The sequence below is a fragment of the Diorhabda carinulata genome, chromosome 2 (assembly GCF_026250575.1).
Source record: "Diorhabda carinulata isolate Delta chromosome 2, icDioCari1.1, whole genome shotgun sequence".
NCBI lineage: Eukaryota > Metazoa > Arthropoda > Insecta > Coleoptera > Chrysomelidae > Diorhabda > Diorhabda carinulata.
The window spans coordinates 8634509-8650836 of NC_079461.1; the positions used below are offsets into that span (position 1 = coordinate 8634509).

The 16328-nt window shown below is 31.1% G+C and overlaps 1 protein-coding gene across 1 annotated transcript in view; it reads left to right on the forward strand.

The window, feature by feature from the left end:
* The first annotated feature begins 307 nt into the window (after positions 1-307).
* LOC130903906 (voltage-dependent calcium channel subunit alpha-2/delta-3-like) overlaps positions 308-16328 on the forward strand; it is a 59608-nt gene continuing 43587 nt past the window's right edge. The window contains exons 1-9 of the mRNA XM_057816283.1: positions 308-484; positions 3257-3338; positions 4679-4789; positions 4955-5107; positions 6860-7121; positions 7246-7377; positions 11237-11499; positions 13250-13379; positions 15856-16035. Coding sequence (XP_057672266.1) covers positions 390-484; positions 3257-3338; positions 4679-4789; positions 4955-5107; positions 6860-7121; positions 7246-7377; positions 11237-11499; positions 13250-13379; positions 15856-16035 — 1408 coding nt within the window. The 5' untranslated portion in view covers positions 308-389. The remainder of the gene's footprint in view (positions 485-3256; positions 3339-4678; positions 4790-4954; positions 5108-6859; positions 7122-7245; positions 7378-11236; positions 11500-13249; positions 13380-15855; positions 16036-16328) is intronic.

Here is a 16328-nt window from a genome sequence, read left to right on the forward strand (position 1 = left end):
AAAAACAACTTTTTTGTTTCATTAATAATAAAAATGGTTCTCAATAATATATGTTGCGAACTGCCATGGACACATTTGGTATATTCATCACATCTTTTTCAGAAACTCAATGCTCAAAAACAAGAATGGTCTACTATATATATTATAATAACAGTTATTCTATTGCCAATCAATCAGTTCTATGAGTTTCCCGAATACATTTCTCGATTTTTATTTTGCAGTATTCATTCATGGTGTGGAAGAAACCCTGTTCGTCTAGACTTCCAGGCATCACATCCCTGTATCATGCGCATTCCCGAATAATCTTAGAAAGTGCGAATATTTCGAATCCGGATGCCTTTTTGTTCCGTTATCTCATTTTATAAACATTTAGTATAGTTAAATACGAAATGAAACATATTTTGGTGTTAATTTTAGTTCTTGTTATGATACTTCTTAGTGAAAGTAGAGAGCTGGGCGAAGAAATGAAAATGGTTAAAAAATCGTGAGTATTGTTTGTTAATCATTAATTTTAATTTTTAACGTAATGTACTAGTACGTTTATATTATAATCATTAACAATATTTTCATATTCCCATCAAAGAAAATTCAATAACAGTTTTTCTCAGTATAGTGATCTAGAAATATTTTTATACATAATAAAATTCTGAAATATTTAGTAAATTCATTATTTTTGATTTACTATTATAATGAATAGAATATATTCTAAAAGTAAACTGTACTAAAAGCTGTACACGTATGGTATAAAATATTATATATTGGAAAATCTTTGAGAGATTTTTGTAAATTTGTTGTAGATAGCGCAATTAACAGACTTATCTAGTGTGTATGGCACCAGAATGTCTCAATTCTATCGATTTTTCAACTTATAAGTACACATAGACTTAAGGATGGTGCTGAAATCTAAAAATACGACAAAAATTAGTATGAATGAGTCTCATTCATTTTATTCATCATTATATAGAGAGTGAATTCCATCCACATACCAATACAAATTTATTTTAGATCAAAAAACAAAACATCAATACGTACGTTACTTAACGTTTATATGGTTTAAAATTTCAATTTTAGAAATAATTATATTTCATGCTGTATGAGTATATGGATAAAGATGAATCTACACTGCTCTCAGAAATTAACAAGTCACACAGTAATTTTTATATTGGATTTGGTTTTAATAATTATTCAGTCAATGAAAAATTGATTTGAGTAGCAAGTTTAATTTTTGAGCAAGTGATTGAAAATTTTTTGTAATTCCTGGATAATTGAACAAAAAATAACGGAAATCTAGAAATGTAACTAGAGGAGGATGTACTCATGAAATGGTATTATTCAAAGAAGATTGGAGTTATCTATACATAAAATGAATTTTCGTTTTGTATCGCAAATAAGCATCTCGAATGATATAAAGACATAGGTCAACTCATAGTAGTTTCAAAAGACCTGAAAAGAGAATACATCATGTTACAATGCCAATACAAAATTGATATTTAATATTGTCCATTAGCAGAAAATTATTTGTGACACATGGAAGTTTGTAATATCAACTTCAAGATGTAGTTCGAATTTGTATCGAAACCGTTAAATAGCATGTTAATTTCTTCTGGAAGTTCCCTACAATTAAGTCCAGATTTTACTTTGTACAACTGTGATATCGATATATGGTAGATATACCGGAAGAACATGTTGTGCTAGTTGTTTCTTTTGTAGCCCAAATTGATGTTGAAATCGAGCCAGCATAAAAGTTAGGTCTAGCCCTGTTGAACATGTTTGTGATATGCAATGTTCAAATTTCTTCTTTGCGAAAGATTATTTTTCAAAAATATGATTATTTTTCTATAATCTGTAATTCAAGTTATATATTATTGTTAAATGTTTATCAATACTATAGTTTTTTTATATAATTGCTATCGGTGTGTTAAGAAAGCTCCATTTGTCACCTTATTATTTGTTTCTATATTCCTATTCCTATAACTTGAAATGCAATATACAGAAGCAACTCCAAATAACTTTTTAGGTCCCAAATCAACCGAAATTATACTATTATACTGTTTTTTGCGCTCATCAAAAAACAAATTTACTTCACTCAATCACTTAATTTTTGAAGCAAACCTGGAATCATGAAAGCAAAAGCGGAAGTCTAAAAAATGATAATTATTTTACAATATCTTTGAGAAAAGAACTTAACATCAAAACCGTCTCAATAAGAATGTTGATGGTTTTTCCTCAATACCGCAACTTTAGTTAGAAGTTGTCTTTTCTCTTTTACTAATTTTTTTGTTTTGATATATTAGTTCTATATTGTTATTTTTTTCAATTAATTTTTCTAATAATTATCCTAATGAGTAGGAGAAATACCAATGCACGGTGGTTTATTTGTCACACCATCATTTACAACTCACTTCACTAAACACATTGACCTAATTTTACATAATAGGTGTAAAATTTCATGACATTTCAATTAGTCAGAAAACGGTAACAGTCATTTAAGTGAAGCTACTTTCGTTTGTTAATTTATCATAGCGTCTTGATAAAAAAATACTGTACAATCTCAGCAATTGCTTTAAAAGTGTTATTTGGACTCTGCTCCATCGAAAAGAACCGTCTTTTATTGGTGTGCTGAATTTAAACGGGGCCGTACAGACACCGATGATGATGAATGTTCTGGTCGTCCAATTGAGGTGGTTACTCCAGAAAACATTTAAAAAATCCACAATACGGTTAGATCTAATCGTTAATTCAAATTGCATAAGATAGCTAAGAGTAGAAGACAAATCTTTTCACAAGCACGGTATCGAGAAGTTAGAGAAGCATTGGATTTATTGTATTGCTTTTGAAGGAAATAACATTGATGAATAAAATTGATTTTTGGCAAAAAATGGGTTTTTTTCAGTTAGTCACATGACTTATTGAGTGATGAATTATGTGCACTGTTCTCATTAAGAATAATGGATAATTAACGCACTACAAACATACCTAAATTTGAACGTTCGAAAAATTCAACTTTGTGACTTTTTTATAAAATACAAAAATAGATACTCCTTCTATTTTACTAAAGATATTCATCTTATCAATGGTATTTTTTTAACAGTTCGCACTATTATTAGTTGTTTCATTTTAATTATATTTTGTTTTCCCACTCAAGATGAATATTTAATCGTTCATCTGCTTATTTTGAAACTGGTAGAACACGGATCAACTTTTTCTAAGCTACTATATATGAAAACAATCAATAAATAATATAATATTTTTATAGGGTATCCAAGTGGGCTAAAACAATAGGTTGCAAATTAACTAATTTAAGTAGAAAAATGACAAGAGAAGAAGAAGTCAAGAAGGTAAGTAGCAGTGATGGACTAGTACAGTCATCAGTTGATTTGATAACATTTGCAATCGTTTCTATATCCAATATAGGTATAAAATATTTTTCTTCAAATAATAACTTATATATCCAAAATCTTGACTTTTGAGTTTAGACTTTATTCCTCAGCTTTGAAATCTATTATGATATTTCTATCTCACATACAGATACAGACAAATTTGCAAAATGTAAACAACGGTGCAAACTTTTATTTGTAAGGAATTTATGTAAAAATCAGAGAAAAGAGCAAAGAGAAGTTACATCCGAATACAGATAGAAACATGAAGAAAAATTCCGATAGAAGAGATAGTAAAACAGAAAATTGAGGTAGTTGTCTCCAAATTAGTATATAGAGCAAAATTATGATAAATGCAATAAGTAGTAATACATAGATCCAAAGGAAGTTGAAACGTATATTATTGTAAGGAATAAGTTTGACTTATTATTTTTTTTTTGGCAGTATCTTGACCAAATTTTGAGCATTATGTGATAAAAATACCTTTTTATTAGACCATATTGAAAAAAAACATTTTTCTTGTATCGCTGTGCGACCAGATAGGCGCTTCAGGTAAGGAGCTCCTAAATCGTTTTGTTTCTACTCTCTAATTGCTAACCAATAGTTTAAGACCAGGGTGATAATGTTTTCTTCTGTGTACTATATATAGCTACATCTGAAAATTGTCTTTTCTCATACCATCCACAATTACTGCTTCATTTCACTGTGGACAACTGGCATCAACGTTTAGAGTGCAGAGAACGGCAAGATTGGGAGTCAGAAAGGCTTAATATCTATAATTGTATTTATTAGAGGTGGGGTAATGAGTATAACAACTGGGCAATATACTACGATTATATCCTGCAGACCATTGTACTGTCTTATCTTGAAGAGTAAAGTCTTTTTTGATTTTTTGAGAAAAACAAGGTACGTCCACATTTAGCACAACGAACTATGATGTTTCTAATCATCATCACCAGAAAGTGACTGTTATTAATTGTTACATTACCAAAAAATCAAGGTGTATAATTCAGTTCTACATAAAATATTGTACTCTTCATATGGAGAGCATTCCAAGTCACTTTGATAAAAAAATGACCTTAAGGCTGTAATCAACACCAACATAAAATCTATATGATTCTACGAATCAATATTTGTCACTACAAAAGATATGCAGTGACTTCACTTCCACCATTTTTCCTAACCTCTAAGGCTTAACCATGAACCTGATTCAAGATTATTTTTATTTACATACTAGAAATTTCAATTTCAAGTACGATTTTAACTAATTTGATTATTAAATTTAATTTATGTAAATTCAGAGTTTTAGTGTGTTAAAAAATAAAATTATTCGAGACGATGCTGCTGATCTAGTCCATGATATTGCTGGAGATATTGAAACAATGATGAAAAAGAAAGAAGAAGCTGTACATGTGAGTAGAACACAAAATTAACTGATCTGTTAACTAAAGGTGGATGCATGATAACAAACTTTTTTTGTTTACATCCATTTCAAGTGGAATAAGTATTATTGCCTCACTAATTAATTTTTGAGATGTGATAGTTTGGATGCTGATTTCTTGATATGTTTATTGCAGAATATTGCTGATTATATGGAATTCATACACTATCATCGAAACGACACACCCCTATTTGAAAATGGTACCTACTATTACTTCAATGCAGACAATTTAACTAACGTTGAAAATACATCGGAAAATTTGGAAAATATACGTCGTATAGTTTTGAATGTAAATAAATATATACATGGTAAAAAGGTTTTTATATAGTAGACTGTTAGGTTCACAAAGTGAAATCATAGTATTTTTGCTATTATTTTGTCAGAAAGCTATATTCAAAATAATTTTTACTATTTTCCAAATCTATACAAAATGGAACAAAAAATCCTGGTCCATTAATACAAGTATTATGTAACATTACTATGAAAGTTCGTTAATAGTGGAATAATATACGAAGATGGTTCCAAAAGAAACTAGGCTGACCTAGAGATGGTGGTAGCTACTTGAAAACTACCATTGTATTAAAAAGTACACAATCTATACAGCATATGTTTCACGTTTTATTAGTATTTCTTTGGCAGCCATCAATAGTACTTTTATTTAAAATGTATTAGCGCAACAAATATGAAAGCGGAACTAGATTCGTTATCAACAGTAAAATATTGAGTGGCAGAGTTCAAATGAGGCCGTACGACCTGCGAAGACCAGCATCGCATTGGTCGATAAAATGAGGTGACGACTCAGACAGAAATGTTGATGAATATGCACAAAGCTGTACTGGATCGTTGACTGAAAGTGTGCGAGCTAGTGGACATGGTAGGCATTTTGAAAACTGTAGTACAGTTATTTGAAAATTTGGACATGAGAAAGCTATGCACATAATTACGGCCGCGTTTGCTCATAATGGAACAAAACCAGCGTCGTGAAGATGTTTCTATCGAGTGTATGGCAATGTTTAATATGAATAAAGCCGTATTTTCTCGCCTTTTCATAACTTGGATAAAACGTGGGTCCATCACTTCAAACTCGAAACAAAAGAACAATCAAAACAATGGATTGAAAAAGGAGAACCGGCTCCTAAAACCGTTCCATCTGCAGGCAAGGATATGGCGTTGGTTTTTTGGGATGCGCGTGGAACAATTTTCATCTTGAAAAAGAAAATATTATCGACGGCGAGTATTATGCGACCTTATTGCAACGTTTGAGCGAAGAAATCAAGGAAAAACGACCGCATTTGGGTAAGAAGGAATTATTGTTAATGCGCCAGCTGTCACATGCGTTATTGCAATGGCCAAAATTGATGAAGTGAAGCTGGAATTACCAAATCATGCACCTTAGTCGTCAGATTTAACCTCGGATTATTTCCTATTCCCAGACTTGAAAAAATGGCTCGGAGGTCAAAGATTTTCTAAGAATGAAGAGGGAAAAGTGACGCTAAAATGAAATTACGTTGAAAAATAAATATATGCTTTTCCAAAATTTTCGTGTTTTCTTTGTTGGGCCAGGTACTTCTGGGACCATCCTCGCATTAACTTAAAATTCTCAACATGGAGCAATTGTTAAAATTTTAATATCGCATTGAATGATGATGACTTAACTGGTTTTAGAGTATCAATAATACAATTGTGATTGTACAAGCGATTCGGTGCACGGTTAACATATAGTGTTTCTCGTAATACGTACTACTTTTGCTGATTCAAATATTCCTCCCAAGGAGCGTAAGAAAATTATTGATACTAATGAACACACATGAGTTACGACAGAGTATTTCAAGAACTTGAACAATTCTCATAATAAAATTATAATTTCAAATCCTTGTTTTATTTAAAAATATATTTTATTCTTAATTTTTTTAAAGCCAATAACTGCATTGGAAGAAAAACACCATAATTTATAATAACTGAAATTTTAGAAAAAATAAATAAATTCACACCCTGTAAATATAGAATTAGAAATCTGTAACGTGCCAGCTGTGTCTTTTAGAATGAATGTCACTGGAAGTGCGAGCAACCAACTAGCTCAAATTTGAAAAACAACCGATTCGTTGATCTAAAGAGGCGTGTTCATCTTTTCGATCGAAGAGAAAATGAAGAAAGTAGGGAGTGTAATTGTATACACCCTCCAATGAAAGAGAGGAGTCCGCTAACTTATCTCAAGCTTCCTTTAAGTTACGATCCTAAATTTCAGGAGAAAGTTAATATGGAACTGAGTATTGCAAAACTAGCTCTGAATGTTTATCAAAGAGGTAAATATATGATTTAAGTCGAAGGGATCTATATTTATTGTAGGAAAATCAATAATATTTATTAAATTTCGTTATTATGTATGACATAAAGCTGAAAATTGTAAAATCTGATATATCATTTCAGAGCAAGATGTTTTGGAAGGTTTGAGATGGTCCGAGGCTTTAGACTTGGTATTCAAAGAAAATGCTAGGAATGATCCTACTTTAATTTGGCAGTATTTTGCCAGTCCCAAAGGATTTATGCGTCACTATCCTGGTACGTTGAAGTGTTTGTTCAATTTGCAAGTTTTTAATTAGAATTGTATCCAACAAAACAAAAAAAAATTGATAAAATATTAAACTCCCTAAACCGCACGGGCTTTATTCCAAGAACCCTATTTTCTTTTCAGTATGAACATTTCGATTAATTCAAAAGCAACATTCCAAATCTCTACTGCTAGTTTTGTTGTATTACTTAGCAGTAGGATAGCATCATATGCCGATTCCATTAGTTCCTATCTTCCATAGATTCTAGATCCTGGTGGAACCAACCTCCTTCCTTACAAAATCCAAAAGTTCCATAGAATTGATCAAGATGATACACTTATAACATTAGATTAGATCACTTAGGGCATCATGGCCATGGATCTTCTCCGCTAATACCTGTTTGGGAGCTATACGGCTCACCTTTTCTGGTTTTAAGAAGCTTGAATGTAAGTACCGTAGTCTTTGTCTACGGATTTCCTTGCACTCACTTAGGAGGTGTTCGACGGTTGGTTCCGTTGGGTCTTACTCCATATTTCTTCTCGTTTCAACAATTTTTCATGACTATGACTAGTTTGCTTTTTGAGAAACCCTAGAAATCTTGTGATTCTGGGAAAGGAATTGTCTCATCAGAAATACCCTAGTTCAGTGTTCATCATTCCAATGTACTTACTTCACTGGTTGTGGAGGAAATTCTTATCATCTTTTATAAACAGAATCCAAGCTGATTGCTTAAAAGTACATTTCAATATATTCTAGCTTCATGTGCGTGGAGTAAAATTCAATTTTGATTATGAAAACCATTACACGAAGGAAGGCAGAAGTATGAAAAATGAGAACTCAACTATATTATTTTTTATGCGTTGAAGGAGAAAATCATTAACGCGTTCTTTATTTGTAGTTTTGCTAGTTGGATTTTGAAAAGCTTTTGCACATACGACCAAATTATCTTCCTTCTGTGATAGTTTTCTCTATATGACTTTTCCAAAATTTTTTTAAATTAATATGTAGTGTTTTTGAGTAATTTAAAATCTCTATACAAATTATCTCATTTTGACTATTTGTTGACCATTGTTATATAAGATATCTTGCTACTACTCGTAATTATTGATTAAATAATTCATCTTCATCTTAAAATAATATCTTTCACCTTTTGACCTTTTATGGACAATTCTATAGGCTGCAAGCTTAAGATTGTTGCTAGTGCTGCTTACGCAGTACTTTTTATGTCTACTACTTTGCTCCGCAATTTCGCGAGATTCTGTTGTTAGCTTCTTTTTCCATCATACTATTGAGCTGTAGATAATAATTTTGATATGCTTTATAAATGCTATATAAAACTAATATATTACCTTTAGTTGCTGTTCCCATTTTTTACCTTCAGGTATAGAAATTGTCGATTTCCCATTTCATTCTTACCTTAATATTCCTTTTCCATGAAATCTTGGAGTATATTATGATTCCAGGTATTTAACTTTCTCTAATAGGCAAAGTTCTTGACGGTGCAGTTTTCGGGCCATGCACTTAAGTAGCGTATAGTTTCTTGTGAACAAAATCTTTTCTTTCTTTTTAGGATTGACCCCCAGAACGATATCACCTTGTTGGTGATATCTTCTAATATCTAATGATATCGCTGATTTTCTGTTTCAATTCTTCTTTATTTCAGTACTTTTAGATCCTTATTAATCGTTTATAACCATAATAAAGATAATATCTCTCTTCCTTGTGGTGTTTCTTCAGTAGTTTTTTTCTTAGTCTTGTGTAGTCTTATTTCCTAATTGATTATTCTGGTTTTTAGCAGCATTGCTATAATCTAATTCAGTATTAAAAGGTTCACTTCTAGATCTATAAGAGTATCTATTATATACTCTTCATACCACATTTATTAAGGCTTCGTCTATAGCAAGAGTACATTGTATAACTTCCAATGATTTTTCAATCACTTTAAATTCACTCAACCTTTTAAATAGAGATGTTGAATTCTACGAAATATTTCTACAGTTGTATTTTTTATATATAAGTCCAGTAGCATATTTATCGGTTTCAGAATGAAAGAAAAAACTAGCAAATTCTTTTTTTAGCCTACTAAATATTAAGCCCATATTTTTCTATTTTAAGTAAGGCAGTGATTCACAACCTGTGGGGTGCGCCACCATAGAGAGGCACGAGACTGTTACAAGGGGGCATGCAGCTGTTTCCAAAATTTTCCATTTTCGAATAAAAACCACAAAATATGTGTCAAAAATATGAATCAGTAAAATAGTTATACGTAATCCACAACCCTCACCGCGAATTTTTTCGGGTTCAAATGCTAAAACATCTATCCATACTCGAGCCCTGTGCCAGCGGGGCGAGGAAACAAAAGAAAAGTACTAGGAACATCCCGAGTATTCTCGTACTTACACATGCCAAACTTCGGTAAACAGAAGCATCTGGGGCTCCATCTATGACAGGAAAAAATGCTGGTCTATAGGTACTAGTTCTAAAGAAGAATCCTCATGCAGTTTCGATGCATTGCATGATTTATAGACAATCACTTGTTTCAAGAGATATGGTTGAAGATCTACTAAAAGTATTTGAAGTTATTATAACAGTTGTAAATTTTATCAAAACTAGCTCATTAAGGGGAAGGCTTCTCGCAAAATTGTGTGATGACATGGGTTCAGAATATAGATCACTTCTATATTAATGTGAGGCACGTTGGGTTTCTCGTATCAAAGTACTTCGAAGGGTGTTTAAGCTGAAAGAAGATATCATCAACAAGTTGATTTCAATACTTTGAATAAATCAATGCCGGGGCCTTAAATTCATGCTTTTACGCAGAAAGACAAGATTACTGCATTTGTGAAAAAATGAAAACTGTGGATAATAAATTTGAAAAATAATAACTTAGTTTCCCACTAAAAATTACCTGTCTTGCTAATGAAAAAAGAAAGTAAAGTTTTGGCCTCACAACAGCAGAGCAGGAAATGACAATTGACTTATCTAGTGATAGCACATCAAAGCAGATGTTTCAAGACTAAAATAATAATGTGACAAACAAAGCTTTGGAAATTTTAGTGCCATCTTACCTATATGAAACTGGTTTTTCTACAGTAGCTGTCTCAACTATCGATCTCGCTTAGTGATTGAGAAGTAACTGAGAACCGCGATTTCTTCAATGATACCACTGTTTAAGAAATTTTGTTATGAAAAACAAGCTCAACCGCAGCTTTAAATTTTTATAACGTTAGATTAATTATAAATTCTATTTTTGTATTTTCATTCTTCTTATATTTAAAATTATTATTTCTTATAATAAATAATTATTTTTTTATGTAAATTTTCACATAATCATTTTGTAGCCCGTTGAATGAATTTTAATATCAGTTGAATACTTAAGAAATTAGAATGAGAGAAAAATTAAGGGAGCACTACAATTTTTTCTTGGGGGCGCAGGTACAAAAAGTTTGGAAACCACTGATGTAAGGTAATATCGTGCTTGAGAGTATTTGTTTACAACAAGAATTCTTTCCAATCAATTCCGAAAGTGTCTAATCGTAGTTATAATATTGCGATAATTTTCTACCTTCTACATTTTACTTTATCAATAAATCGGAAGCAGAGGTGGTGGAATTGATGTCAATAATTTTTATGGAATAAATTTCTTCAAGAGATGCAATAAAGTGAGGATTGCAATCATTGAACTAAATATCTGCGAAAATATGGAATATAAGAACAACGAAATTTAAATGGTGAAATTGGAAGATACGACATAATATGAGTACAATGGAAATACCTTACTTCACATATCAGGATTAATTTTTTTAAAATTAATAGTTGTTATATATTTCTAAAAAAAATATCTATAACTACTCCTATTTTTGTTTTAGCTGTGAAATGGTCGAACGAACAGTACACGAAAACATACGATTTCCGTACACGTACGTGGTATACGGAAGCTTTCACGTCTCCTAAAGATATAATAATCTTAATCGATAGATCAGGCTCAATTATTGGAACAAGACGAGCAGTATCAGATCAAATTGTGAATCAAATTCTCGATACACTTAACGACAATGATTTTGTTAACATATACACTTTTGCTAACTTTACTGAGCCGCTTGTGAAATGTTTCAACGATACGCTATTTCAGGTAAGTTCCAGGCTGTTATAAAAACTAGCTGCAGTAGTGAACTGTACTGAAACAGTGAGATATCAGCACATTATTCTATTAACTAAACGAATTAGAAAATAAAACGAAAAAGAAACTTCTAATGACAAGAATTCAGAAGGCTGCTCGGGAAAACAAACTTATAATGCAAAGAAAAGCTGTAGGACTCAACATTATGAACAAATAAGAGAAAAAATATAATGAAATCCTTCAGAAATACCGTTACTTCATTTTATATCAAATGAAAACATTGAAGGACCCCATAATTATCCCTAAATTTTAGTTCCTCAACTTCTAGCTAGACAAAGTGAGATGTAAAGGTTTCCTCCAAAGGTGAGTTTTTATCTGAGGCAACACTTTTCTCAGATAATTCTTTCATTAATAGCTATTTGCTCAGAGAAATATACAACGAGGTAAAAATATTTCGTTATACTACTATTACGTCGTATGAATCCAATTAATCTCAAAATTTCATTATATACCAATATATATTTCATTTTAAATTGATTTTAAGAACTTTTACATTTTTGTTGATGTGTTTCTATTTGAAAACCATTCAGAGACGAAAACTTTTGACTTTGATCAAGTTTATTATTTTTTTTTGTTCCAGAATGTAGTTGTTGAAAGCTAGTAGGTAGTCTTCAGTTTCAAAAACAAAGCGACCACGTTCAATTTAGTACAAATGAACCATTTATGGGTATATTTCGGTACCTTATTTTTTTGTTAGTGCTAAATACTGACAATAGAAAAAATACATTTCCGTTATGAAGTAAATTGACAACTCGACAAGACGAGTCAAGCAATTGGTATATATGTTCATAACGCCCATCGAAAAGTTATAATGGCTGTATAACGGTTTCATATTTGAGATTTCTCTTTAGATTGATTAATTAGAACAGTTTTAAACTACTTATGTTTTGAAATACTTTCTCAACTTTATTTTCCTTTTCACGGTTTCTTCACTTGAAATCTGTTCAGTATTATGAGCTTTAGGTATAATACCTGATTGTTTTTCTCTCTTATTTTAATGAAAATTTTTTCATAAAAGTAATAGGAAAGCAGCAATCTCTCATATGATTCCTTAGCATATAAGAGGTTGACTAAAATCCAGTCCAAGATGTCAGTTTTGTATGACAAGTGAGACAAGAAATGTCAGGTTGCACCATAATACTTTTTTTCGGCGTCTTTCACATTTTTTATAAATGGCGGATTTCTTTTTAAAACTTTTTATTATAGCAGACGGTTTATTTACAGTATTTCTTCTAAATAATTTCCAGGAAAGTCTATTTCTTTTGTTCCTTTCTGTTCTAGAACTTTGTAGAATTTTAATTAGCTATATAAATGATTTGTATAAACGTATTTAGTTAAGTTTTAAATAAATAATCGTAGTGAAAAGAACAATTTAGTAGAAGTAATGGCAAAAATTATTTAAATGATATTTATAAGTAAATTATTATAAGTTTAGTGAATAGTGTGTAAATAAAGTAAGAACTTAAAAAACAGTGTTTATTAATTAACCCCACGAATAGAAAAAGTGTAAATAAATACGTAAAATGTTACATTATCATCAAATGGACAGGTGAATGGTATAATCTTTGACCTTTTAATAAAAATAGATTTCTCTGCACAGAACCGAAATACAGAGGTCACGCAAAATCTAGCTTTGTATTTTGCTTTTTAGTGTATACTATTCCAAATGTCAAAAGTAACAACGTTTATTTTATTGTTGTAGGCTAACGAAGAAAACTTACGTTTACTTAGACAAGCGGTGCCAGTGTATGAAGAAATGTTTGTAGCAAATTTAACCCTTGGTATAGATAAGGCTTTTGACATTTTGGAAAATTTCAGAAGAACAAGAACAAGTTTGTATAACGACAATTTAATATAATGAGAATTTTACCAATTATTTGAGAACATTATAAATGCCAAAAAAATTACGAATATTATCTTCGTTTTAAATTAGAAATCACCTAAAAGGGGTAGTAAACCATATGTCTTTCATAACTCACAAGTAATTTAAATGCAACCAAATAGCATTAAGGGTAGAATATCTTTTTTATACATAGCTAGACTGCATATACTAAAAATAAATAGAGCAGGCTTTAATTCCAGGTATTATTTTGATTGTTGTCAGCGTAGTATTTTAATTAGATATGTGGAAATTTTAGTTAACAAAATATGTTAGTAGGAACACTTTGTATGGCTCAGTTATTTTTGTTAATTACTGCAACAATTTCTCTTCCTTTGTTATTTATTTGTCGTTGATGTAACCTTTGGCAAGTACCTTCCTACCCCTTTGAACAGCATTGGCATAATTGCTATTCGCAAAAAAAGATATCCATTTCGATCATTAGCATTTTTTGTCGTACATTGTTTAATCAGTCACATTTCGATGTCATTTGATACAATGCTTTTGAGGATCTTGAGGATACATTAAAAGTAATAAACATCCAGCCTATCACAAAGCTTTGAGCGGCGACTAATAGGCGCCAGCTTTGTTATTGTTAAATTTGAATAGAATTTGTGTATATCATTCTATTACGAAACATTTTTAAATAATGTCAATAAAGTATAGTTTATTATTATACACATTACGGTAAGAAATATACGTAAAAAAGAATTGTGGTCAAGCAATTCGATTATTTCTCTTTTTATTGTTTGTTCGCTTTATTTTTTTATATAACAATTACCAATCTGATCTTAAGATCAATAAGCAATTTACATCTAACTTGAATTACTACTGTGTAATTAGTCAACAACATCCTTAGGTTTCTAATACATTTTGTATACTAACGAACGGAATCTTAAAAATATACAATACTTTGCTTTAAACAAGTTCACCAACTCGAAAGGTTTCATTCTCTTGAGTCTTCTCTCTATTCCTTCAATTCCAGGGAGCTTGATTACCTGAGCACTGGTATGTTGACGTAGTCGTACTCCATGACTCGTGGTAAGTTTCCTTCCTTAGACCTTGTCTTGAAATCTTTCAATGATATGCAGACTACTTTGGTTAGCATAGCCCTAAAGCTGAATACCACACCAATACCAAGACCAGATGGGATTGAGGGTATGTTTATAAAACATAAGATTGTTGTGTATAGACAGAGTGGAATTTCGTCCCATCAGCCAATACATTTTTCATATTCAATTCGAAGTTGTGTGTGAATGACGCTCGTTCAGTTATATAGATTTGGATTCATTTATTTTAATACTCCACTTTTTTGTCCATTCGCTTATTTTATTGATTAATACCTGTAATTTCTTGCCACTTCTTCATGACTATTTACCACTGCTAGTATAGCAGTACGAAATAGCAGTCTGCAAAGGTGGAGTATCATTTTTCAATTTAGGCATGTCATTAGTGTAGAAGAGATATAGGAGAAGTCCCAAAACATTACCCTGTGGCTCTCCTGCAATAATTTTCCTAAGCTTGGAGTAGGCTTCCTCTTGTTTAATTCTGAAGTTAAGGATCCTGTATGTATAGGTGAATAACATATTTATTTTATATTTGAAGCCTTTATGCCAAACTTTATCGAATGCCTGTGACACGTCAAGAAATATTGTGGAACATAGTTTTTCCTTCTAACCAATTTTTTATGACATTTGGAATTCGGTGGATCTGGTCCCTAAACTCAAACTGATAAGATGGAGTCAGTTTATTCTTGTCTATATTGGGATTCGCCCGTTTTAGCAGCAATTCTTCGAATAGTTTCGACAATATAGGGAGATAGGCCTGTAAGAGGAATCTTTATGTGGAGGATTACGTGGTTTGAGATCATAATAACCTCTGCTACCTTCCACATCAGTGGCAGACATTCAACAAAGATATAGTAATTAGATGTGTCATCTCAACTATCATTTTTCTTGGTAGGTTAAACAGAAATAAATTGTGTGTGTCGTCCATCTACCATATATTTTTCCAAGTGACAGCAACTTGAATAGGCATATTCGTTGTTTGTTGGCTTTGGATATACTATGGTCTCATAATATTCCATTCATCTTTACGTTCGAGACCCAATTTTTTAGGTTTTCGAGTCATGTCATTAAATTGTCATGATTCTGTGCGACAAATATTTTATCGCCTGTGAAGGAGAACGTTTTTACATCAAAATATCATCTTAGTAATCACTAGATTATTTAAAAAATGTAGATAAAAGTAATTATATAGTAAATCACCTCCAAAATCTACTATTTCTTAATTATGTCATAAGTGTTTGGTATTTTTTCGTTAATCAACCTTTTTTGTTGTGAATAATACCATAACTGGGTACATCATTTGTTAAAAGCTTTATCACTAATTACAATTTCGGAAACTATATACATATCCAAAATTTTTAGGCGCCAATTGTAATCAGGCAATAATGCTTATAACGGAAGGTCTTGATTACGATTACAATAAAGAGATATTTTCCAGCAGAAATTGGAAAAAAGGTTTCCCTGTAAGAATTTTCACTTATCAGATAGGACAAGACTCAACGGACGCTAAAGAATTAGAATGGATTGCTTGTTCAAATATGGGTTAGTAATTATTCAATTCGTGGGTTGGATATTATATTCTTTAATTGTAGTTTTTTGTGGAATTTTTAAATTTTTCACTATAATTCTGAACTAAAGATTTTAATGGAACGAAGAATACGTACTTAATTATATTTTTAACATAACATTTTTTGTATTACGAGGATATATTGAAAAATTCTTAGCCTACTATATAACCAAACAAAATTTCAATGTCAAAATATTTTATTACCCAACATATTCTCCTCTTAATTGGATACATTTATTACAGCGAGCCTGCAACGTCTCTAAACCTT